This window comes from Aplysia californica, unplaced genomic scaffold (assembly GCF_000002075.1).
Source record: "Aplysia californica isolate F4 #8 unplaced genomic scaffold, AplCal3.0 scaffold00373, whole genome shotgun sequence".
NCBI classification, from domain to species: Eukaryota; Metazoa; Mollusca; class Gastropoda; order Aplysiida; family Aplysiidae; genus Aplysia; species Aplysia californica.
Window position 1 is genome coordinate 153,178 of NW_004797643.1, and position 27,226 is coordinate 180,403.

At 41.0% G+C, this 27,226-nt stretch overlaps 1 protein-coding gene across 1 annotated transcript in view; it reads left to right on the forward strand.

Annotated features, from left to right (window-relative positions):
• The window catches only part of LOC101852493 (V-type proton ATPase subunit d 1), a 31,271-nt gene that overhangs the window by 1,602 nt on the left and 2,443 nt on the right, over positions 1–27,226 (forward strand). Inside the window, exons 2-7 of the mRNA XM_005103458.3 lie at positions 4,990–5,161; positions 5,906–6,084; positions 10,455–10,534; positions 13,767–13,844; positions 14,552–14,728; positions 24,135–24,212. Of these exons, the coding sequence (XP_005103515.1) occupies positions 4,990–5,161; positions 5,906–6,084; positions 10,455–10,534; positions 13,767–13,844; positions 14,552–14,728; positions 24,135–24,212 (764 nt within the window). The remainder of the gene's footprint in view (positions 1–4,989; positions 5,162–5,905; positions 6,085–10,454; positions 10,535–13,766; positions 13,845–14,551; positions 14,729–24,134; positions 24,213–27,226) is intronic.

Here is a 27,226-nt window from a genome sequence, read left to right on the forward strand (position 1 = left end):
CCAAATTAATTTACTTTTGTGTTTTAACATCATTTTTTAACTTTGTTTTGGTCAATTTGATCGTCCACACCGATAGACAGTATTCAGAAAGAGACAGAGAGAGAGAGAAGAGGGGAGGAGTAGATCTTGCGAGAACTTCCGGGCGGGTGAGAATAGCCACTTTCAAGTTAAATAGCCGTAGCATCTTTGTAGACAACCAAATTAATTTACTTTTGTGTTTTAACATCCATTTTTTAACTTTGTTTTGGTCAATTTGATCGTCCACACCGATAGACAGTATTCAGAAAGAGAGAGAGAGAGGGGAGGAGTAGATCTTGCGAGAACTTCCGAGCAAAACAGAATGGCGATCCGCGTAGTTCGGCCCGATTCGAAAAGTGAAATAGCCATAGCATCTTTGTAGATGGTCAAATTAGCTTACTTTTGTGCTATAAAGTAATTTTTTCTTGGCTTTTATCAATTTGATCATCCACACCGATAGACAGTATTCTGAAATGAGGAAAAACAGGTCTTGTTTCACACCGGGTGAGAATAGCCAGCGCTGTCAAGTCTCACCCGGGGTGAGAGGTACATCGTATTTCTATTCTCACCGCGGGTGAGGATAGCCACTTCTGTAAAAAAAACTAAGTCTAGATCTGCGTTGAAACCGTGCTGTAAAAATATTTAAGCTTAAATCTACCTCATTCTGTTGATAGTTCTGATTGCCGAAATGATAGCGTGTCTGTGTGAGAAGAAGTATTATATTTTGAGTGTGGGTTCGAATCCCGGTCCCGGAAGTTTCTTTTTTCTTCTTCTTCTCTCTCCTCCCCCTACTGACCAACAATTTTTTCCCCATAATTGTTTGTTTTGACTTCAAAAGATTTCCACTCTTGGTTTTGTGTAAAAACAAAGACACCTATAATAATATTTATATATAGACCTGCATGTTTGCCGACAATCGCGACCCGACCCGCGAACCGGCCGATGCTATCGCTAGGCCCGCCTGTATCAGTCAATGTGCGTAGTGCGAGGCTTGGCCGACTGCCAGCGACCCATTTTTCTCCCGTCGGCTTCGTCGGCACTTTCGTGCCGCCGACGCGCGCACCGCCGACTGCCGACGTCGGCGTTTCCGACATAATTGTCGGAACCTAAGTAGAAATGCGAATACGAAAAAGGACGACAACTTAAATTATCTACTTTCAGTTTTGTGCTCGAGCGGCCATTTTGAATTTCTTTTGTTGACTAATTCAATTGTTCAGATCGTGTGGATTCATTCAAGTCCGACTCTCTTGTTCTAATAGAATCTAGATCTAGAGTCTAGATCTAGATTTATATAGATCATTATAGACCTCAATGGAGGATTCATATTCCAATTCTATTGTGTCAAACCTTATCATAGGTTGTGCTGTAATATTAATACGAAGTGACTATTTCTCCGAACGTTCGGAGAAATAGTGCCGATCTTTATTTCTCCGAACGGTTTTCGGCTTCCGGTCTCGTGATTTTTTGCCTATTTATTGCGAGAGTTCGGCGCCAACTTTCATTCAGCCTCTGGTCTGGGAAGGAACACGTACCGCATGGCAAGCCCGCCTACAGACAAACTTCAGTAACACCCACCACACACCCACCATCATCATGCACATGTACACACACTAACTAAACATAACTAGTGGGCAACTTTTGAACGTATGACGAGCTGAACTGTGGATGGAGAGACAGTGTGAGTGAAAGAGCGGGTGAAAGGAAGAATGTGCGAGTGTATCCACAGGCGACAGCAACTACAAGACGACGACACTGACCACCCCTGGCCTGGTCCACAGCTCACGAACAAAAGGAATGTAGCTCAGGCGGTGTTTTGCCTATATTATTGTCCATGGTTCGCAGGGAACAAGTGAGATTTTCTTTGTGTGTGCCTGGAGGGATGGGGTGGGGTATGAAAGTCATGCGGACGGGGATGAGCCGCGGGAGAGAACACGGGAATTGAATGAAAGAGTGAAACTGAAAGAGACGAATGACTCATGAGTCCTGGAGTGAATGGATCCTGTGTTTCTATTTTTGTATACTTTGAACTGTTACTGAATAAAGGCTGAAATAAAGCCCGAAAAACAAACAAACACACACACACACTCCTCACTCTCCACTTACTACCACACACAGACACACTCAAACACTCACACATACATACACACACACACACACAGGAGCAAATTTTTGGGTCTATATCTATTTCAATTTTCAACAGCTAGTCTAGATGAGATTTTTAGATGAGTGTAAAAACGTGAAAAAGAAAGGTTTCACAACAGAAAGAAATCAAAATTAGAACAGCCCATAAACAACAACAAACATTAACAAATAAGGGCGTGTGTCCACCTATCCGAAGAAGATTGGCAGTTTTAACCCTAAATGTGCGTAATTTTTAAAAAAGTACAGGATATTACATGTAAATTATGGAATCACACACATTAAGGGGCTTGCCAGTGTCAGTACATTGGTCGCAGCAGTGACAAACGCAGATGCCAGTTCTATGTGTCGTTATCAATAACCCTCCGTAGATCTAGATCTAGACAGCACACGAGTGAACACAACACATTACGTTTAAAAGCAGTACCCTTCATAGGCAACACGTCATATCTATAGCGAAAAACTGTTTGGAATTGTAGCATTTCTTTATATAAATATTTACGCCGGACATTTTTTGGACCGATTGAACCATATTGTATACGAACAATCTTTGGTAGGCCTATACTATAATTATAGATCTCTATATAATATCCGAAATTTGGGGGAAAGGATGATATTTCAGAGTGTTCGGAGAAATAGTGCCCAGCTTTATTTTCCTGAACGTTCGGAGAAATAGTGCCCAGCTTTATTTTCCCGAACGTTCGGAGAAATAGTGCCCAGCTTTATTTTCCCGAACGTTCGGAGAAATAGTGCCGGCCATATTAATATTGGTAAAAATAAGCATTTCATCAGGTGCGTGAATTATTTATTTATTTAGATCACAGAATTCTACACTCAGTGTAGAATTCTGTGATTTAGATCTAGATCTAGAATCTAGACTCAGCTGAGTCCCTCTGTTCGGAATCGGATGCAGATTTCTAGATCTAGTTCTAGGCCTATTCCTATTCACTTGTTCTACAAGATCTAGATCTATATCTAGATCTAGATTCTAGATTTATTTAGATTACTAGAATCTAAATCTAGATCTAGATGGAGGATTCATATTCCAATTCTATTGTGTTATTGTATCAAACCCTATAGCAATGTAGATGTAAGCCATCTAGATCTAGATCTATGCTCCTTGTTTGTTTTGGAGTGTGTTTTTTTAATTAAAATTTTTTTTTCATTTAGGAATTGTTTTGGCCTTTTTACATGAGGCCCATTGCAGGTTCTTTTTGGGGTTAGGGTTAGGTCTCTTTTTTATTGTGTTTTTGTTGGGGTGGTCGCTCGTCACTCAGATGTCCTTCCTTATGACACCCACAAAGGCTTGGGGGGGGGGGGGTTGCGCAAAATTTTCAGACAATCTGGTTGAGGCTCACATGCAGGTCTATATATAGAATCTAGATCTAGTTCATATATTTTATAGATCTACTTATGTTTCAATAGAAGTATAGATCTAGCCTACTTTTCCTTTTAGGCCTACCAATTATCACCAATTGGGGGGGTGAGAATAGCGAGACGTGGGCTGTTTTCACCCGCGTTGAGAATAAAGGTGGCCGTAATTTTTCGAAGTGACTATTTCTCTGAACGTTCGTGAAAATAAACTTGAACTCTATTTCTCCGAACGGTTTCAGTTCTCAAGATTTTTTGGTTATTTGCGAGAGTTCGGGGTCATCTTTCATTCTGCCATTCTGTGAGTACTGGGAAGTAACATTTTTTGCATAGAATTCAATTTCTAGAGCTAGAATCTAGAGATTTTTAAATATCTGAATGTTCCGATACTTCAATTGTGGTTGGGGCAACGTTCCCGGACTTCATTTGAAAATGCCTTCAAAAGGTGCTGCGAGAAAACAAGATTGCTCGGCTTTGGCATTAACCTATTTTGCATTTAGTCAAAGCAAAAACTCTTTCACAAAAAATCCCTCTTCGCATATATGCGCTGCCTCCTCCACCCCCTTTCCGCTCACACCTCACACACACACATGCACACACACTCTCTCTCTCTCTCTCTCTCTCTCTCTCTCTCTCTCTCTCTCTCTCACACAAACACATGCACACTCAGAGATCCACACGCGAGCGCGGGCCACTCCATTATTAAAATCTCGAGAATGAAAACCGTTCAGAGAAATAGAGTTTATTTTCCGGAACGTTTGTAGAAATAGAGCCGGCCATAATTTTTTTTGTTATTCCCACCCGGATCGGGTCACTTCTCATCTTTTGTATCTGTTTAGATCTAGATTCTAAATGTTTTATAGATGTAATACAGGCTGAAGGCCTACCTCTAAACCAAGGGTGAGAATAAGACACATACACTAGCAGATCTAGCCTAAGTAGAGATCTAGAAATCTAGTACGCCTGCTCTACAATTTTATGCTGGGTCTGGAAGTATTGAGCACATTCAAAGGAAAGTGCTAATGCTGAGGGGAAGAACATCACTCTAACCTTTTGAATGCTTTCTGTCATATATCAAATCAGTCTCATTGAAAGCAAAGAAAAAGGCCCAAAAAATATGGATGAAAGGAAAACTAAATCATGCATAGAACACACACACCTTAGTTTTTAAAAAATGGAGTAAAATATTATAAAATCCCCTCAGGGGGATGGAAATAAGAGAAAATCTTATTCCTTCCCGGGGCAGGAATAATGGCAGCCTTCATTGTACCTCTAGGACTCTAGGTCACCACTGCCACTACATATTGTAAATAGGCCTACTTTTGAAATGGCAGTTTCTCAAAACAAAGTGAGATTTTCGTCACAGTCCTCTTACCATACCCCCCCCCAAAAAGACTCATCAATATACCCACCAGCAGCCGTCTGTTAATGTTATATCTCGATTATTTTCAATGTCCCCAGATTTGAAGCTACACTTGCAGTCAACAGACTACGGCAATTTCCTGGCGAATGAGCCTAGTCCTCTCACAGTGTCAGTGATTGATGACAAACTGAGGGAAAAGCTTGTGGTGGAAGTGGAGCACATGCGTAACCATGCTTTGCAACCTCTGTCTGGTTTTTTGGATTACATCAAGTAAGGTTGACTGTGAAACTGAAACAAATGTCTTTTTCTACCTTTTTTAGTGTTCCTTTGCTGTGAACTTTTAGCTCAAAATTCAATTTTCATCATCTTTCAATTGTAGAAGTTATATATTTTTATATTCTTTTTCTTCAGCTTCTCATTGTATGCTGAAAAAGATCATGATTGAAGTAATGAAGAGACACATGATGTTCTAACTGTTACAGTATAATACGGATAGAAGGTCAAACACAGAAGACTCGAAATGACGCATCCGCCGAACTGTGCCTGTGGTCCCGGGTTTTTTTTTTCTTCTTTATCTTTTTCAGAAAATTAAGTGAAACTTGAGCATAAACACGGAATAGCCAAACTAATTATGCTGCCGTAGAGGTCTGAAGTCAATGTCCTTTGAGGTGCACTTGAGACAAAATAATAATTTTTTTTAATATCGGAAAAAGGCAAGGTCGGTAAAATACCACCTTCCCCCCTCCACAGAAGTAGCCAGCTGTGCTATTTTAAGCACGCTGCTCTTCTATGTCAATTCAGGATTCTAGAGAGGTATATACAAAAAAAAAGGGTTAATGTCAGTGAAGTAATTTCCTCATATTCCTCTCGTTATCACAGGAACAGTTTCATAAGTTTCTATATCTATGTTTGTTTTAAGATTTTTAAAAATTCTCCTCTCTTTATAACCTCACAAGATAAATTTGAGTAGCAGTGACATTGAAGTAATTTACTCCTCTCTTTATAACCTCACAGATACAGCTACATGATCGACAACGTTATCCTGCTGATCACTGGTACCCTCCATGGACGACCGATCCACGAGCTACTGCCCAAGTGTCACCCCCTGGGCACGTTCGACCAGCTGGCAGCCATCAACCTGGCCAACACGTCCATCATGCTGTACAACGCTGTGCTCGTAGACACGCCGCTCGGTAAACTCTTGTTTCGACTCAATGGTTGAGGGGGGGGGGGGGGGGGGGGGCTGGGCTGTGCTGCATATTTGTGCACTGCTATGTCAAAGTGAGACGCAACGTCTTTAGGCATGGTTTGACCAAAGTGACGCTCTGGGTCTTTTGGTATAGGTAGACTGAAGTGGGGTTTTTCGTCTGTAGGCATAACTAGACCAAAGTGATGTTCCAACTTCTTTGGACATGGTTTGACCAAAGTGACGCTCTATGTTTTTAGGAGCAGATAGACCAAAGTGACACTCTACACCTTATTGATTAATGTAATATGATACAGTTCTTATAAACTGCCATATCTCAACTTGTACAGTAAACAAATGAGAATCAAGAATGCAGCGAAGCCCAGTCTCCTGATTGGGGTTTTTCAAAGACATTTGTGACTCCTTGCACTTTATGACGATTGTGATTATGAGTGGATTGTCTCATTGATCCTATTTTTTTCCCTTTATTCTCTGTTTCATACGACTGAATAATGTTAAAAGTGTTTGTATTTCATTGACTGAAATGACAGGGTGGCCAGGGAAGTGGGAAAGTCGGCAATTGGTCGGAAATGTTTGTGTAGATTGGATAAGTCGGATTTATGTCTGAAAAATTTTGCTCCGGCGGAAATGGTTAGATAAACGTCGGCTATAAAAGGAAATTTGAGGAAATCTGCAAGTTGCCCCGGGAAAGACCCGAGAAAATATCTAAAAGTTCTCAAATATTTGAAATCCAATAACGTCCCTAGGCTAAGTTCATTTTGTCTGTTGCGATCATTCGGCTTCTCCCGGTCTGAGAGTACGTTTCATGCGAACAGGTGGCTATGGCGGCAAGCGGAAGTGTATGAGTGATGCTGAAGCTCGATCGGGAAAATCTAGATATACTTTTGCTTTCACTACCTCCTTGAAATTTGCCGGTAAAAGTCTGATAACACAACATTGTAACCTGCAGTTTTTGCATTACAAAGGCCATGAAAATAAATCAACCCTTGTCACTTGTGTAAAAAGAAAAGAAAGTTATACAAACGTCTTGTCGGGCTGGCCATCGTGACCGGTCAGTGAACCTGCGCGTTTGTATGTCACAAACATGATAAGGCATCGAGTGAGTACCGCGAATGTTGAGGTCACTAAAGTTCATTTTAAGTCTGATCGCTGCGAAGTATAGGACTCCGGGATGGCGGGACTATTGATTTTTTTAAAAGATACACTCGGGTGGGGTGGGGGGTGGGGTTGTGTGTGTTAAAGGCAACACCAGGGAATGAACTTGGTAGCAAATTTTAGCATTAGCATTTAGAATTTTGATTGCAACAAGAGCTTTCTGCAGAGTTCATGTGGAGCAGGCCTTGTGTGGAATCGGGTCCTAATCGGGATCCGCCATACCTAGTAAGCCGTGTTATTGAACTAAAGGGTTGGCGTGTCATTGGAGAGGTGATAGTTGTTTGACCATGAAAAAACTCAGATATAGTCTTTGGAGAGTATAAGATTGACGGCACTTGGCATACTGAAACCCAGGCTAGAAACAGACTTATTTTTCTTATGATTTTTGTGACTATAGTAGCAATGCCCACCGAGCGCGTTTTGTTCTGTCGATTTTTGGCCCCCGCAGCAGGGGTGTTTCGTGGGACGTACTAACGCAAAGGTTGTTGTCTTCAACTCGCTCTCACGCCGCTTCTCGTGAATGGATATGAATGAAACTTGGCAGCCAATCAGAAAAGAGGTCAATCTCGTAGTATGCAGTTTGACAACATTGTACCCATCCTAGAAGCAGTCGAAAACGTTTGCGAAAGTGGTTGATGTGGTGCGCTTTGAAGATTTTTCGGAGCTGTGAAAATTCAAGCTTCTGTGTTTAGCGGTTTTCGTGTAATCTTTAAAAATGTGGGAGTGACTAAGGGAAAAAGCGGCATTGCCATTTGCGCGTGCTGGGTGAACGACCGGCGGCTGGGAAATTTCCACTGAGTGACGTCATCAGCCATCGGTCGCCTCGGGCGCTACAAACGAGGCCCCGCTTATGTGAACTGGAAAGGGGGGGAAGGATACTTGAAAACTAAATGGGGGCCTTGATAACTTGCGTTTTTGTTGCATTTTAGTCACAATACAATAGATGTAGTCATTTTTATTTGCTTGATTGCATGACAGAAGAATAGAAACAGAAAAGCAAACATCTTGAGAAGTGGTATGGCATTGTGTTTGCGTTATGAAAGCCTATTCCCCCCTCTTGGGAAAGCACACACTTGGACTCGTCATGTGTGCTCTGTTTGGAAAAGTGAGGCATTAAGATTGTTCTTAAAGAGTATGGTACTTATTTAGTCCAGTCTGGGAAGATAGTCCCGTTTATACATTGTTATCGTTCACGCGTGCGAGAGAGAGAGAGAGAGAAGGGGGGGGGGGGGGTGTAAATATGTTACATTTATTGTATGAGTTGTAGCCTACACATGCGAAATATTCCCATGACTTGTTAACTATATTATCTGAACGCATCTTAATCTACCACACAATAGGACACTGTCCAACAATAGAATATACACAGAGACAATCTTATTTTCTATAACAAAGTATGCATGCTTTTACTAGTACAGAACTAGATTTATTAGACTAATAAATCCAGCTCTCTACTTATATTTTTGTGACAAATTGATCCAGAGCATTGCTTGGCAAGGAGGAACCTTTTATGTTGCCAAGTTTCATTCAAATATCATGACTTTGGGAGAACATATGACTGATAATCTTTGTAAATCTGTAAAGGACGCCACTTATTTTTACCTGTTAATGTCTTCACAACTCAAAAAGTATGACATACATTAAAAATCTGATTGCATGACTAGATTCTGCATTAAAAAATGTACTAGACTGCCAAGTTTCATTTACATATTCTTAGAAATAGGCGAGCTATGACAAATATTGTCTCAAAAACGCACCGAAAACCGCCACATTTTTACCTATAAACGTCTTCATAACTCAAAAAATAGGATAGCTATGAAAAATCGGAAAGTAGGACTAGATTCTGCACTAGAAAATGTACTGGGTTGCCAAGTTTCTTTTAAATACTCTGAGAAATGAGCGAGTTATGACGAATATTGTCTCAAAACTCACCAAAGAACGTCCCATATTTTGGGGTTTTTTTCATTATATAAAAGTGTACAAAAAATTAATTGATTTAAAAATCCGTAACTTTTTTGTTTATTGATGGATTTCAAAAATTCAAAAAGTTCCATGCTCTGTGAAGATAAAGCTACAAAATGCACCTATTTGCAAACACTTTCTGGTAAAAAAGGTTTTTCGTGGTCATTGCTACATGTGTAGACTATAAAATTAGAGAGAGTTGTAGACTAGATCCAGCATCATGGGAAAGTGCTACTTCATCAACACTGAGTGTTTGTCCAACCCAAAGTATTCAGAATGATTGATGGAGTATCCAAATGATAAAAGCAAGTTTAGATGTAAGTTTTGTTCCCAAGTATTTGTCATTGGTCATTCAGGTGTAAAGGCTTTGAACACTCACATGGTACCTCAAAAACACATGAAATCCCAAACCAGCCAGTGTGGTGCCAAATCTATTCTTAGTCTTAAGTCTTAGGGTTACCAAGAATAGAATAAGTTTTGTGAAAGATACTGAAAGGAGCACCAACAGTAATATAATAGATATCTAGTAATCAACTAGACCAGTTGTTGACACGAGTCTTCTCATTCATGAGATGTTTTCAGGCTGAAAAATAGCTGAGATTTCAGTGTAGTAGTAGTTGCACAAAACTTGGCTACCTCGGAACGTTAATTGGGATTGCCCCAGTGATCAAGTCCGCTATCCTAAGATGTGTACGAAGTAGCCCCTTATATGTGATTCTCTTTTACGAGCCGCAACACTGACAATGTCAAGAAACAACTGGACTTATAGTGGTAGAATTTCTTTTGGTGTGGTAGGATTTTCAGGAGGAAAATTTCCCTGGCCACCCTGAAGGAAAGAGTAGATGATTGGAGAGCGCCACGGGTAGGTCCTTTTTTTTTTGGTCTGTTATTTCCACCTGTTTTACTCCTTCCCAGCACTAACAGATTGCTAATGTGTCAATATACTCCTTTTCATTGAAACAAACAAGAGCCCCAAGAAAAGTAACCGTGACCCAGGCAAAGAGGATTTCGCAAGGATGTCATTCAGCTCTTTTCTTCTTTGCTGATATGGAAAAAGCAAGTTTGCACTCTGAGTGTGATACAGTCGGAAAGTTGACAAGTACTGTTAATAAAAGAATTGTTTTAGACAAGGAAAGAAAGCTTCAGTTATTCTGTGACAGAAATGCTCCCTGAAAGGTATGCACACAAGTGTCTGTCTCAGTTATGATAATAACTGTTTGTTTTCTGTTATTTTCACAGCTCCGTACATCAAGGACTGCATCTCTGCTGAAGATCTTGATGAAATGAATGTAGAGATCATCAGAAATACGTTGTACAAAGTGAGTGCTTCTGTATTAAAGCAGTTTTTTTCACTGTTCGGAATTTGTTCTGTTTCGCTTAGAAAGAGACTGGTTCTGCTACATTTTATGTCACATATAGTTACTCAATACAGAGATGCCAACCAGTACGATTTTACGTAATTTAGTACGATTTTTGGCCGAAAATACGCGAATACGACTTTTCATGAAAAAATACGCATCCTGGAATGCGAAAACAACGAGATTCAGCTTGGCCGAGTAAACTTAATTATCTCAGGTACCATCTTTTGTCAAAATAGTATCAGTATCGCAGAACTGGAATATTTGAAAACCAAGTCCGATGTGGTCAGTAAGTTCATTTTTGCCGGTCGCGATCGTGATATTATATCCGTTCATCTTTTCCCCGTCTGGAGAGTACGTTTCACTTTCACGCGAAAAGGCAGCTATGGCGGCAGGCGGAAGCGTATGCGACACCGAGGCTCGATCGGGAAAATCAAGATCTACTTTCGCTTTCATTACCACCGAGAAGTTTGCCAGCAGTTGTCATGTCTGATAACGCAACATTTTTTGCATGCAGGTTGTGCAGTATAAACACAATATCGCCGTTCAAATAAAAAGTAATAAATACTCTGACTCGTCGCTGTGCTGTCACTTGTGGAAAAAAAAAAGAAAAGAAAATACAAGCGTCGTCCGATTTTTAGATTGTCTGGCTCGCCATCGTGACCGGTCACTGACCCTGTGCGCGTTCGCGTCATAAATAAATGCGGCATCGTAGTGAGTAAACACCGTATTTGGTGGGAGTAACGGCGTTGCAAAGTATAGGACTACGGAATAGGGGAGGAGATTATTGATTTTTTGTGGGTTCAAGATACTATCGGGGGTTTAAGGCAACACCAGAGGACAAAAACTTGGAAGCGCTTTTCAGAATTTTGATTAGAGCTTTCTGCAAAGCGCGCGTTGGTGCAGGCCGTGTGCGGAATCGGGACCCCTCATACTTTGCAAGTCTGTGTTATTGAAATAAAGTGTTCGCGTTTCATTGGACGGGTGATAGTAAATTATAGTAAATTATACCTACATTGTATGTTGTAACTTTCTGTGCAAGACTGGCAGATTTTCAGTGTCACTGGATCTTGCCCTACCACAGTTGTTACAATTCTCACAGTGCATGGGTCTACTTGAGCCATTCAAGTTATTGCTTTTCTCTGAGTTTGAGCAATAATTTGAGTCTGTCAGTTCATAATATGAATCATGACACCCAGACTGGTTCTTGATAGTCGAAATTCTTGTTCTAAGCCCTTCAGAACTCTCAAAGCAGGATTTATTTTTTATATAATAATGAGAGGAAAATATTATATAATAGATCTAGACTGAAATACTTAAGTCAAACAAGACACCAGTACAACATTGAACACTGACATGTTGTTGACTGGATACATGTATATTGTACGCGTGTGTGCCCCCTTTTTCGAGCTGGTGAGCTAGTAATTTTTTTTGCTGGACACCCTGAACATTTTACTATTTCTTGTTGGTCGACCATCAATGATTTATTTATAGAGGCACCAGCCATCCATGTCCAGGTGCTGTTTTAGCCTACTGGTTGGTCGGTCGGTCGGTCGGTCGTGGGGAATACACATTTTCACCTGAAAATACACATTTTCATATTTCCCAATACTCATTTCGGTTTTCTGTGGTTGGCATCTCTGTCAATAATGGTTGCCACAGCTGAGCATATCACGACCTCAGTGCTTTTTTTGTCGTATATCCATTTTTATTAACAGGGAAAACAGTTCATAACAAAGAGTGTGCTTAAGAATAGACCTGCATGTTTGTCGACAATCGTCTGAAATCCGACAAACGCGACCCGACCCGCGAACCGGCCGATGCTATCGCTAGGCCCGCCTATATCAGTCAATGTGCGTAGTGCGAGGCCTGGCCGACTGCCAGCGCCCCCTTTTTCTCCCGTCGGCTTCATCGGCACTTTCGTTTTCGTGCCGACTGCCGACGCGCGCACTGACGACGTCGACGTTCCCGACATAATTGTCGGAACCTAAGTAGAAATGCGAATACGAAAAAGGACGACAACCTAAATTATCTACTTTCAGTTTCGTGCTCGAGCGGCCATTTTGAATTTCATTTGTTGACTAATTCAATTGTTCAGATCGTGTGGATTCATTCAAGTCCAACTCTCTTGTTCTAATAGAATCTAGATCTAGATCTAGATCTAGATTTATATAGATCGTTATAGACCTCAATGGAGGATTCATATTCCAATTCTATTGTGTCAAACCCTATCATAGGTTGTGCTGTAATATTGATATTGGTAAAAATAAGCATTTTATCAGGTGCGTGAATTATTTATTTATTTAGATCTAGATATATCTATATCTAGAATCTAGACTCAGCTGAGTCCCTCTGTTCGGAATTGGATGCGGATTTCTAGTTGAAGGCCTATTCCTATTCACTTGTTTTACAAGATCTAGATCTAGATTTATTTAGATTACTAGACCTATATGGAGGATTCATATTCCAATTCTATTGTGTTATTGTATCAAACCCTATAGCAATGTAGATGTAAGCCATATAGATCTAGAATCTAGGTTAGATATATATGCCCCTTGTTTGTTTTGATGTGTGGTTTTTTAATTAAAATTTTTTTTTTCATTTAAGACTTGTTTTGGCCTTTTTACATGAGGCCCATTGCAGGTTCTTTTTTGGGGTAGGGTTAGGTCTCTTCTTTATTGTGTTTGTTGGGGTGATCGCTCGTTTTATGACACCCACAAAGGCTTTGGGGGGGGGGGGGGGGGGGGGTGCGCAAAATTTTCAGACAATCTGGTTGAGGCTCACATGCAGGTCTATTAAGAAGAAGTCACATTTTCAATGTTTATAAATATGGAGATATGACAAGAAAGCCCTGAGGTCATGATATGTGTTTGGTTGACTGATGTGTTGTTCTGTTTTGTGACAATTAACAGAGTCGTATGCATTTGCAACATGTTAGAGTGCGCAACTAATAGGTTCTAATTTCTGCCTGTCTGTCTACTGATTAGGTGTTATCGTTCTGGTCTTCTTCTCTTCACTAAAACTCTAATTCAGTCACATTATGTCTTGCATTTGTGTAGGAAACTTCCCCTTGTCATTCTTGTTGTGGATAATTATTAGATAGAAAGAGCACAATAATATATTTTTTTGCTACTTTTGAGCTTTTTGTGGTGTACAATTTTTTAAAAACTCACAAGTTTGTTTGATGTTGCAGTCGTACTTAGAAGATTTCTACAACTTCTGCAAGAAGCAAGGAGGAGCGACAGCGGAGGTCATGTGTGAGGCTCTGGCAGTAAGTAGAAGACCACTCGGTGTTTGCGCTTGTTACAGCTCTCTTTCTCATCTTCTTTTCTGGTTGCTGGGCGCTCAGGTGTAATCTGCTACTCTGTTTTGCTCTTGTTGTGTGTGTGTTTTGGGGGGGGGGGGGGTGGCACTGGTTACTTCTGTTTTTTTCAACTCAATATCTGTTGTTTCTGTCTGTGTTGGTGGCTGGTGGGTGTTACAAATACCTCCTACTTCTTTACTTTTCCTCTTGTGTTTCTGACTGTGCGGGTGGGTTGGGGGTGTTTCTGGTACATCCTACTTCTTTAACCTCCTTCTGTCATTTATTATGTCTGTGCAGGTGGTTGGAGGAAGCTACCGGTAGATCCTACTTCTGTATCCTCTCTTTGCTGATCATGTCAGTCAAATGTGTGTTTGTCTTGCTTTCCCCAACACTAAATTTTGTAAATGACCCTCACTATGGCTCGATGTGCTTCTCTTCTCTCAAATAAACTGGTGTGTGTGTGGTTGGTGGGTGCTCTGGTATGGATTTTTCCTTCTTTCCTGTCAAACATCTACCCTCTTTATCTCATGTCCTCCTTTTAAAAAAAATTGTATGTTACACTCTAGTAATATCTCTTGTCTTCGGCACTTATATGACCTAATTTTATTTCAAGTGCTGTAATTTACTGTAAAACTTTTACTAAAGCTAAACAAACTGTTGTATTTGTGTTTCAGTTTGATGCAGACCGACGTGCGTTCATCATCACCATCAACTCGTTTGGCACAGAGCTGAGCAAGGAGGATCGCATGAAGCTGTACCCCCGTTGTGGCAACCTTTACCCCAGCGGCCTCAAACTCCTGGGCGACTGCGATGACTTCGATCAAGTGCGAGCTGTGGCCGAGTACTACCCGGTCAGTGGCCACTTTCTCCTCGTCTCCGCGTGTTATTAGATAGTCTGGACGGGTGGTTGGTGGTTGCTCCAGCATGGTTCGCTCCTTTTTTCCTATCAAGCATCTATCATCCTCATTGTGACATGTCTACAGGTGGGAGGATATGGTACTTTTTGGCTGAACTTCTTACTTCACATGTGTTCTGGTATAACTTTGTTTATGATGGTGGTGATGTGTATGGCACATGGCTGTTTAAATCGCCCCAAAACCGCCAGTTTAGTTACCGGGCAAGGGTTTCCCGTCGACCACCCCAAGACAGTAATAAATCAGCTGTCACCGTGCAAGGTACCGTGACGGCAGCGGCACTCCCGGCGTGCCTCGGCCGTGCTCAGGAAACTTGATTCCAGTCATTTTCGATTAATTTGATCTCTAATATCTCCCGATCTAAAGATGCGATGTCTCCATATGGGGTCTCATTTTAAAGGGCTGCTTCCAACAAAACGATATAATTTTCTCTTGTGTGCGTTCACTAGTGTTAATCCTGCTTGCTGAGAAATGGACTCTATCCTTTATTACTTTTAAAGCAACTTGCATCTACAGTCGAACCTGCCTTAACGGAAACCTGTATAAAACGGAAACCTGTCTTAACGGAATCTCCCCGCTCCCCCATTGATATTTTCCTCTTTAATTACCTGTATAAAACGGAAACCTGTCCCAACGCGGAAACGGAAAGAAAAATCGGCTCCCTTCCGAGGATTTCACCTGTCTAAGACCTGTCTATCTGTGTGTATGCAAGAAAAGCAGCTGAAACCTCCTCAAATTTGTGGACAGCTTTTCGGTCTGATATACGCGCTAGCGACTGTTCGATATGCACACACTATCATCGCACATCAATGGAGAGCAAGAAAGTCCAGTAGAATTAGTAACAACAAAAACATCGGAAACTACAAAAACAACACATTCACCACATACGTTTGAAGACTGGGCAAACACAACAAACAACTCAACCGCAGAGCCATCTACACACACAGAGGACAATACTAATCATGAAAAAAGACAGGACGAAGACATCGCATCTCTCGATACTAGCGCTGCATCATCAACCACAGGCCACAGTGCGTTTGAGCTTCAACTCCCCTCTATTGCTACATCCACGCCATCCAAACCTACGCAGCTAATGGTAGATAGCAACACTTCAAGTCTCCCTATTGCTACATCTACGCCATCCAAACCTAGACAGCTAATGGTAGATAGCAGCACTTCTCCAGCATTTAAACACGACAGGTTCTTCTCTCAGTCTCTATAGAGATCTCCCCAACGTGACCACTCCCAAAAGAAAAAGAAAACCTTAATACTCATTTAGTTAGGAGAAAATGAAACAATTCAAGTACCAATACGATTCAGTGCAAAACAAGAGGACAACCCATAGTACTCACAAAACTTATAAAGGCCAGAGAAGAAACATCAACAGCTAAGTCATCCACTAAACGTCAACGCTCACATTTGCTTTCATCTGTCAGGACACATATCGCAGGCTCATCACAGGAGAGCATCACAACACAACACGCAGCAGAATTAAAACACACAAAAGTAGCTACTCGAAAAATTATTTGTGAAAAGGCAGGCATCAACTTAAAACCACACATGAGTAACCAATCTGTGATGGCGATGAAGGAAGCAACAGACCTTACATGGAGCCAGCTCAGGCAACAAAGATGTTTTCTCAAACAAGCTGGTCTCTCATTGCCGAATGAGAAAGAACAAAGAAGAGCTATGGAAGGTCTGTTTGCTGACAATATTGTCACACAGGTGGAAAACTTTGTTGACACCACTTGGCAGATTCACAGCACACTACTTGGGAGGGTTGCCAATATAACAGACTTTATAGTTAGGCTTCTAGAAACACACAAACAGCAAGGTACACTTACATGGCATAACTCCACTATCCCAACAGATGAAATATGGATTAAATTCGGGGGTGACCACGGCAAGAATAGTATGAAATTTACAATGCAAATTGCAAACACTAGGAAACCAAATTCAAAACACAACACATTCGTAGTTGCCATGGCCAACATAAAAGACACATACGAAAATTTAAAGATCTGCATGTCCATTTTACAACCTCAACTTGATGAACTTTCCAAACTAGAATGGGACGGTAAGAAAATAGTTCTCTTTTTGTTTGGTGATTATGACTTTCTTGTGAAATTATATGGACTGTCTGGTGCTCAGGGTACCTATCCATGTTTGTGATGCCACTTGCCGAAGTCCTTCATTAAGACAGGGCAGAGAAGAGATTCTCTACCCCGTACTTTAGCCACTTTAAAACGGGACCACAGACGTTTCAAGAAGAATGGCAAAGGCCAAAAGAAAAATGTGCAGCGGTTTCACAATAGTCTCCATCTTCCAATGATTGAGGTGGAGCCAAGTGAAGCTGTGCCTCCATATCTACACATTCTTTTGGGAATTGTGTTAAAGCATCATCGCCTACTTGAGAACGCAGCGCATGAAATAGATATGCAGCTGTGTTTGCGATCCAAAAATGATTGCAAGGACGCGTCTGCATCGCTGCGTGCTCATGGCAACAAGTGGAAGAAGGCTGAGGAGCTGAAAAAAGAAATTGAACTCGTCGAGGGTTACATTGGTTTTTTTAAATACTCCAGACCAAAGAGAAAATTTTGAAAAAGAATTATCTGAAAAGCAAGATGAGTTATCTGACCTTGGCTTTGAACCTCTCAGCCCTCTATCCGAACCCATCTGTTCATATCGTGACACTATTTTAGACAAACATAACATCACACTGCAGGCATACCACAGCTGTTCTTTCATCGTCAACCACTGTCACAAATACATCACCGCTAAAGTGTACAGAGACCTAACATTATTCATAGTCAAAAAAACTCGGGAGTGCACACACAGAACAGATATTCTAGACACAGCATTTATTTTGAGGGACACATTCAATGAGCTGAGCAATGCCTTTAGGGATGTTCACCTCTTTATATCTCATACCAACCCGATACCATACAACAAAATCAAACAAATTCAGTCATGTGTTGCAAAATATATGTCATTGTATAGAAATAAAAAGAATTTCAACAATAAAGTCATACCCAAACAACATATTCTAGAGAAACACTGCGTCCCATGGATACAGAAAAATGGTTTTGATATGGCATTCCATGGTGAGCAAGGGGAAGAGCTCATTCACTCTTCTGTGGCCAAACTACACAGACGAGCAACATCCATCAAAAATAAAGAACGACAGCTGAAGGTGATCATGAGATCACAGCACCTTCAGAGCTCCCCAGAACTGTTAGCATTTGCACCACCAGTCAAACGGAGGAAAACGACGCCGGACTCATGAATTTCCCCAGTTTCAGGTGTACGCCTATATAGGCCCTATATATATGTACATGTGTAAATGAGTAGTAAGTGCACTGTGATGATATTTATCAAGGATCCTCATTTTCTGTGATTCTGCATTCAAGCTTCAATATCTTTGCTTTGATGCCACCACATGAGTGTTTACTTTATCCTATTTTCATCCTACTTCCTTAATTTTGTCAAAATCAAAAGCAATGATCATGTTGAATTTTTACTTAAAACATCAGACCCCTTTACAACTTTGCATAATTACTATACAGATTTATGGCATCCGTATGTCTATAACAGTACCCAATACAGTTTCACGAGCGCTTCTATGTGCCCACACTATATTGATCGTTCAGTGTATGTGATTTTCTGTGAGATCACTAGAATAGTTTTTGTTTACTGCCTCAGTTTATACGCTTAAAAAACATCGTGTGAAAAGAAAACAACTGCAACTCGGCATCGGCGGTGAACTGGCGGCGCTGACCGGTGACCGGGGTCACAGAGTATCGGGTTTCGGGGAGTGCCGTGGGCTGGCGGTTTGACTAAGTTGGCGGTCGGTAACAGCCGTGGGCAGGGTGACGGCAAGGCCCCTGGAATCCCGGGAATTTGAAAAAAAAAAAATCGCCAAGACCCGGGAATGCTCCGGGAATTTGAAGAAATCTGTAAATGAAGATAAATCATTTGTCCTGTGCTGACACTTGTGAAAAAAAAAAAGAAAGTTATACATGCGACTTGTCAGGCTCGCCATCGTGACCGGTCGGTGAACCTGTTCGTTCGCATCACATTGTGAGTATTGGCGATTGTTGAGGTCACCAAAGTTCTTTCAAAGTCTGAACGCTGCTAAGTATAAGACTCGGGAATGGGGGGATTATTGATTTTTTTTAAAGACGCACCCGGGGGAGGGGGATGGGGTTGAAAGCAACTCCGGATGACAAAACTGAACTTGGAAGCAGATTTTAGTATTCAGAATTTTGATTACTACTGGATCTAGAGCTCTCTGCAAAGGGCACATTGGTGCAGGCCTTGTGTGGAATCGGGATCTGTCGTACTCATTCCTTGTAAGCCATGTTTTTTTAAACTAAAGGGTTCCCGTTTCATTGGATGGGTGATAGTAAATTACATGTATTGTATATTCTATATTTTAGCTTTCTGTTCGAGATTTGCAGATTTTCAGTGTCACTTCATCTTGCCCTCCCACAGTTCTTACACCTTTCACACTGAATAGATCTACTTGAGCCATTCAAGTTTTTATTCTACTTTGAGTTTGTGCAATAATTTTTGTCTTTCACGTTTATTATATAAACCTTGACACCCAAACTTGTTCTTGACAGTCGATATTCTGGTTCTAGGCCTTTTTTCAGGCTCAAAACAAGATTCATTTTTATATTGTTTATATAGGCGAATATGATGTGGGGAAAATATAACTATGTTGTCATAAGCGGATAAAATGCCTTTTAAAAATTTCACAGCTGTTTCGAGATATAGAGGCCTTTTGTCAGTATAACAGTTTTAAACATACAAAGTAGCCGATTGCTGGGTTTGGAAGATATATGGCGTGGGTTTTACTCACGTGACCGCTACGGTAGCCTTGAAGACCATCCTGGGTCACCCTGAAATGTCCAGCTAACGGGGCTCTGGTGAAACCACGACGGACCTAGCAAGCCGGTGGCAGATTATTTATTGCTAAAGAAAATCATAGGAGAAAGAAACGGACGGACCAAAACAGAAAATGACCAGGAAATGAAAAAAGACAACGAGAAAGAACGGGCACTTTGAATGTTTGTGGAATCAAAGACAAAGAGCCAGAAGCTATTGATTTCACGAAAAAATGGAGAATACCGGTGATGGGAATTTCAGACTGCAGAGGGAAGGGAACTGGAATCAAATAGATCCATGAGGACTACGTCCCGATTTGGAGTTGCGGGGATGGGACAACTAGGGCAACACATGGTGTAGGTTTTATTCCACACCCGGATACAGCAAAGAATGTGTTGGAAACAGAGTTTATCTCGGAGAGGATCTCCAAGATCCGAGTAAGGGGAGAACAAAAGATCTCAAACTTTATCCAAGCTTATGCACCGTGCAATGACTCCTACAGCGAAGAACAAAAAGAGGAATTCTTTGAGAAGATGGCAGACACCATAAGCACAGTCCCAGACAAGGAAGAACTTACTGTGCTGGTCTTCTTCTCTTCACTAAAACTTATTGTCATGGGAGATTTCAATGGAAGAGTGGGCAAGAGAAGAACACCTTAGTAAGAAAATAATAATAATGATAATGGATTGCATTTATATAGCGCATATCTACTTATGCAATGCTCTATGCGCTTAACATGATACATATAATGGATTTACAAATCAATTTTAAAGGTACATAGTGTTACATACTCATGCAAACACATATTCACTCACGCACGCACCACACACACGTACATACTCACATACACACATACGTACATACACACATACAAACTCATAACGATCTACAGCTTGGATGCATTCTGTCTAATCGAAATATGATGAAAATAGAAATGATTTTAGTTTCTTCTTAAAAATTTCTAGATTTTCTGCTTCTCTGATAGTTTTTGGAAGCCTATTCCAAACAAGTGGGGCAAAATATGAAAAAGAGCGTTGGCCATATGATTTGTAATTTATTTTAGGCTTAACAAGGGTTGTTTTGTCACTTGATGATCTGAGCGTTCTAGGAGGCACATAGGGTGTTAAAAGCTGTTTTAGATAGTCCGGTGATAAATCATTTAAGCACTTGTAGCAAGTTAAACAGATTTTATATATGATACGCTCTTTCACTGGGAGCCAGTGTAATGCTTTTAAAATAGGAGTCACATGGTCATGCTTTAGTTTTTTAGTAATTATTTTGGCAGCAATATTTTGTACTCTTTGTAGTTGTTGTAACTGTTCATCAGGTACACCACCCAGTAAGGAATTGCAATAATCAATCCTTGACAATATAAGTGATGTTATTAAAGTTTTGGTGACACCAACAGATATATATTTTCTAATGCTCCCTATTTTCTTCAGCTGGAGATATAGATTTTTACAAAGATTGGATACATGGTATTTCATTGACATATCTTGATCTAGCACCACACCTAAATTTTTTATTTTAGTTTGGGCTGATATTTCGTGGTCATTGATGTTTATTCTGATATTGTCGATTTCATTGCATGCGCTGCTACGAAGAAATAATATTTCGGTCTTATCCTCATTTAATTTTAATTTGTTCTTGAACATCCATTTTCTTATATCATTGATACATCTGGCGATTCTATCTATGAGATTGTGTACATTGTCAGTTGTAGTGAATCCATACAGCTGTGTATCGTCTGCATAAAGATGGTAATTGAGGGCATATAAAGAAATTATTGATGACAGACTTTGCGTGTACACCTTAGGACCTGTACTTTGGCCCACACAGCGACACTAACACAGGGTGCAACTACAACAGGGAACAGCTATTACCACTGTGTGCAGAATATGGACTGTGGATCACAAACACCTTTTACCAACACAGATCCAGTCAGAAACAAACTTGGTACAGATGGAACGATCTGAATGTATCATCACAGATAATTTTCATCTTGACACGAATAGAAGAAAGGGGAGGAGTCACAGACATGAGAGCCATCCCAAATGCAGCCCTGGACACTGACCACCGTCCTGTTAACTTATTTACAAAGCAGCGGAGTGAAAGAACGGGGAAAAAGAAGAGGAAAGAAACAGACAGACAGATCAGCTTTTAAGAAAGCTCCAGAAGGAAGAAGTACGACGGGAAATGGAGACATAAGTCACACAGAAGCTGAAAGAAGTAGACAGCTCAGAAATGACGGTAGAAGAAACATGGTCAGTGTTCAAGACCACGCTGACAGAGACACTCGTAAAGCCTGTGGTACAAAGAACACCAGAAGAGGGCTGGCAAAGCAGACAGCTTGGTGGAATGACACAGTAAATGAGGCCATCAAAGAAAAGAAGGAGTTGTACTAGGCGTGGGTAAAGTCAAAGCTAGATGAGGACTATGTGAAATACAGACTTGCAAGACGTCATAGCAAGAGGACAGTCAGAAGCTCCAAGGAGCAGTCATAAAAGGAATATGGTGAAATATTAAGTGAACTGTGCAAACACTCGCCACGACAGTTCTACAAAAGTGTCAAAGCAGTGACACTACGAGACGAACCATACAACCCAACAACAGTAGTCAATGACAAAGATGAAAACCCACTCCGTGAAAAAGACAGCATCAAAAACAGACGGCAGGAGTATTTCAGGGAGCTCTTGAACCCAAACAGCTGAGGAAATGCACAGAGCCAATTTCAACCAAGATACACAGAAGAAGAAGAACCAAACATCTTATGATCAGAGGTACAGCAGGCACTGAAGAACAGTCCAAGGAACAAAGCAGCTGGCATTGATGGCATTACAACTGAAGCCATTCTGGCTTGTGGAGAAACAAATCACTTTGCTGACCACAATATTCCCAAAAGCATGGAGGGAGAGGAAAGTCCCAGAAGACTGGCAGCATGCAATTGTGATACCTATCTGGAAGAAGAAAGGCAGCAAGAAAGACTGCAACACCTATCGAGAAATTTCCTTTCTGAGCAACACAGGGAGAGGGTGCACAGACGCTATCTTCGCTCTTAGGCAACTGAGTGTACGGACAATTGCATACAACAAAGAACTGAATCTTGTGTTAGTAGACCAGGAATAAGCGTTTGATAGAGTAGATAGAAACAAACTGGGGCAAACACTTGGAGAGAAAAGCATTAGGGGACAACTGTTGGACAACATGAGAGCCATCTATACCAACAGTATGAGCACAGTCCGCACCCAAAACGGACTCACTGACTGGTTTAACGTGTCATCGAGACAAAGGTGTGTGTTATCACCATTACTATTTATAATATACATGAACAAAATTACAAAAGAGGCAAACCCCAACCTGATAGACCTGTATGAGATACTGTTTGCGGACGATCAAAGCCTGGCATATGAGAAAGAAGAGCAACTTCAAGAGCACACAGACAGGCTGAATACACAATGTGAAAAGCTCAACATGAAGATCAGTAAAAACAAAACAGACGATAAAAATCAGCAGAACACCTGGCAACCTAAACATCACCATCGATGAAAATCCGCTGAAACAAGTCAGCGAGTTCAAGCATCTTTTCAGAAGACGGACGTCTCAACTGAAAAATTGAGACACGAGTACAAAAGGCTAACCGCGTCAGCTACCAGCTTGCTCCACTCCTCAAACATCCTAACATCCCCATTGAGACCAAAGCCAAGCTCATTAACTCTATCTTCATCCCCACCTTGACCTGCTAGTGCCAGATGTGGACCCTGACCAAAAGTCTGGAACGTAAGATAACCCCCTGCGAGATGAGATGTCTAAGGAGAGTCGTCAACAAAACCAGATGGGACATGGTCAGAAACAACAAGAGAAATGGTGGGAACAACACCTGCCCTCTACTACATTCGATGGCAAACAATCAGGTGGTTTGGACATCTCGCACGTAGTCACCTAACCAGCTTGCCAGTAAAGCCTACTACAGGAAAGTATCAGGGTACAAGGCAAGAGGAAGACCTAGAAAGACCTGGATCCTGGGTGTGAAGGATACCCTGAGAACATACAATATCCCACCCGGCCAGGCCATCAAATTTGCTAGAGACAGGAAGCTCTTTCTCCCCTCGACGCCCAAGAGGTACAAGAGGACGGATAATGTAAAGTAAAGTAAAGTAACAGTTTTAAAAAGACGTCCTTCCAAAATTTGAATTCTACCTTGTTCAAAAACTGACCTTGGTGTCACTCTTATTTTTTCACACTGGTAGGGTGACACATCAGGCTTTCCATATACAGTAAATTAAAAAATTTGGTGCCAAAATTGAAAAAGAGCATTTTGTCAGCTTATGGCAGTATGGTGATATTGATATGGGTACTTTGTCAATGATGATGATTATACAGGTATTTTGTCTATGGTGTTGGTGATATGGGTACTTTGTTCCTTTATAATAAATGATGATTTTTTTTCTTTCAGCAATACAAGGAACTGTTTGACAACTCAGGCTCCAACCCCGGAGACAAGACACTGGAGGATAAGTTCTTTGAGTATGAGGTGAGGGAAATTAACCCTAACTCTGGCAAGTGGTTTCAACAGGAATGGCAGGGCCAGTCAACCAAAACGTGCACATGCTTTACAAATCAAATTTATGGACTTGCATCAAATAAAAACCCTACAAAAGTATATATTTTCTGAAAGATAATTGAATGAACTTTTATATTTTGCCCTTGAACATATGATTTTATTTTATTTTCAAGGGGTTATGTAACTTTGAAATCCAAGATGGCTGACATAAAAAATTTACATGCTCATTAGCATATTCACCAATCTAATGTATTTCTTGTTATAAAAAATGTGAGATAGCAGAAATATGGGTTTTTCAATTACCTTTCAGAAAATGTATAGTTTTATAGGTTTGAGAAGAACAGGTAATGAGTTATGACTGTTTCAATTTGTCATGTGGTCTGTTTCGAGCGCAGCTGATACTCGCTAATTTTATACCAAACTCAACATAAAAACACTCTAAGTACAACCATGTGGTTTTCAGCAATCTGCTGGTAGTCTGTAATAATTAGTATAGCAAAAGGAACCTACTTTACTCTATAGCTCTCCTTTTTCTGCCCCTATTAGACTCCCAAAGTAGTAGAATCTAGAGTTCCATTTGAAAGAGAAGTTGGGGCAGGATGAGAACTGGTAATGTATCCCCATTGTCTGTCAGATCTAATCCCAATCTTGAATGAACACCAATAAATCCACCACTAACAGTGTCTGAATTACTTTCCCTAGTCAATTCACTTTCAAATGTATCCAAAAAAGATCGATTTTTGGCCATTTTAGACCCACACAAGTGATAGATCTACACTGGCATTAGTGGCTTGTGACCTGATCAACAAGCTTTCAAAACATCCCTCTGTTTTGAAAGCAAAATACTCTTCTCCTAAGCCAGAATGGTAGAAATATTCTGATTGGTTGGAGGTTAGCCTTTTAGCCAATCAGAAATCACTTTAGGAAGCCCCAAATATTTAGTTGGAAGGCAGAAGCAGCAGTTTACTATATGGTCCTATGAGATCGGCCCTGCCAGTTTCATGGCAGGAAATGGGCCGATCTAATCGGCCCTTGCCAGAGTTAGGGTTAATGCAGGTTTTTTTTTATGTTGGGGGAAATTGCTCATTGGGTTTTGTCTGCATTTTGTGTCAATTGTCAGTGTACTTTTCTTTACACGTGGGTGGTTGGCGAGTGCTCTGATGTTTGCTCCTTCTTTCCTATCAAACGTCTTGTAGTTTAACTCACTTCAGACGGGTCACACAACAGTTGCGTGACCCCCGCCGCGACGCTCGCGACGGGTCTCACAAGCCCTGCGTGACCAACTTTGGAATTTTTTTTTCGCTCTACAAATCACGCACGGATCGCGAGACCCGCCTCGTACCCTTGTTTGGCCAAGCCTGAGCTACGTAGACTTCGTTTCGTATCTCTGGGGCCGGTAGTTTTTAAGTTATTGAAGGTGAAGGACAGTGACCCCAACTGGGGTTGAACAGACCGGAACTCGGGCTTTATTTTTTTCTATACAGCTCATAGTAATCTGACAGTCGCGTCATAGTAACGGTCGAAGAAGTCGCATGAACAAGAATCACATAATTTCGCCGTTTTCTATACTTCTGTGCGTTTTACTAGTTCTAGTGTCTCAGAATATGATGTGTCTAATAATTAGGATCCTGGATATGTACCCGAACACTGCCCGAGTCGTAGTTCTAGGGCTAGATCTAGCACTAGTACCGGTGTTGTTTTTCGCGCAAGGAAATCACAACGTCGTGCCGTACATCTGTCTCATGTAATTCAGTGTATGGGTCTGAATCAATGCACAGACCAGCTTTTATATTTTCACCAAACACTCGCACATGTATACAAATCAAACCAGAACACTTTGAACTTTTATTTTTGTTGTTGCAGTGAATTTCATTCTACTTGTCACGTCTCTGGAAATTTTTCGGAAAATCAAATTCATGCCAATTTTAAAAAAATCATACAAATTAAAGTATTAGACTTACACAACTTTAGTTTTTTGTATTAGATTAAGCTTGAATGTTACTTTACTGTGTCAAAAAATGATTACAATAGGGTAATTCTGAGAGTTGTGGTGATTTATTGAAATACCCCCAAAAACGCCAGTCTTCAACGCTTGTGACTGGTGAAAGGGCCCAGTCGCAAGTGAGTTAACTATACACGCATGTGGTTTAACTATGCACACCCACCTCATGTAGCGATCCAACTTGCACTGACTGGTCGCAACTCTCTGCTCTGCGCCTCGACCGCTACTCACGCAGTCTTGAAAAGTCCGTGGCTTACGCCTCGGCCTGTCCTTGTTTTCTTCAATGTCAAATAGGTAGCCTACCGTACTCGACTACTTTCCCGAGAATCACACAGCTAACCACACGTCTGTCGTCTTATTCTCTTTCTATGTTACTTTCTAGCAACACTTCTAATCTCTGGCACTTATATGACTATTTGTGTTGCAAGTGCAGTAAAACTCTTACTAAAACTAAACTATACTCTCCTTACTCGAACTAGTCTGGTGGGTATGGTGAGTGTGTCCCGGTGTTAACAGCTGAAGGTTGGAGGGTGACACTAGTGGGTCCTAATTTTTTTTTTTCCCTTTGTTGTTTCTATCTGTCTTGCTTTTTCCTTGCACTGTATAGCCATTATTGTGTCGAGGTCCTTCCTTTACTCAAACTACTCTTGTGGGTGGTTGGAAGGCGCTATTGGTCTGTTCTTCTTTACTGTCCCTCTGTGGTTTCTGCCTGTCTTTGTTTTACTTTATCCCAGCACCAAGTTGCTAGTGAGCATTATTGTGTTGATGTGCTTCTCTTTACTGAAACTAGTCTGTGGGTGGTTGGTAGGTGGTCTAGTGTGGTATGTTCCTTCTTTCCCATCAAACACGTCGTCTTTCCTCCTTTTTTTGTGTTTGTTACTTTCTTGTAACATCTCTAATCTTCTGCTCTTATATGACCTGATTGTGTTTCAAGTGCCGTAAAACTCTTACTGAAACCAAACAAACTTAGTCTGTTGGATAC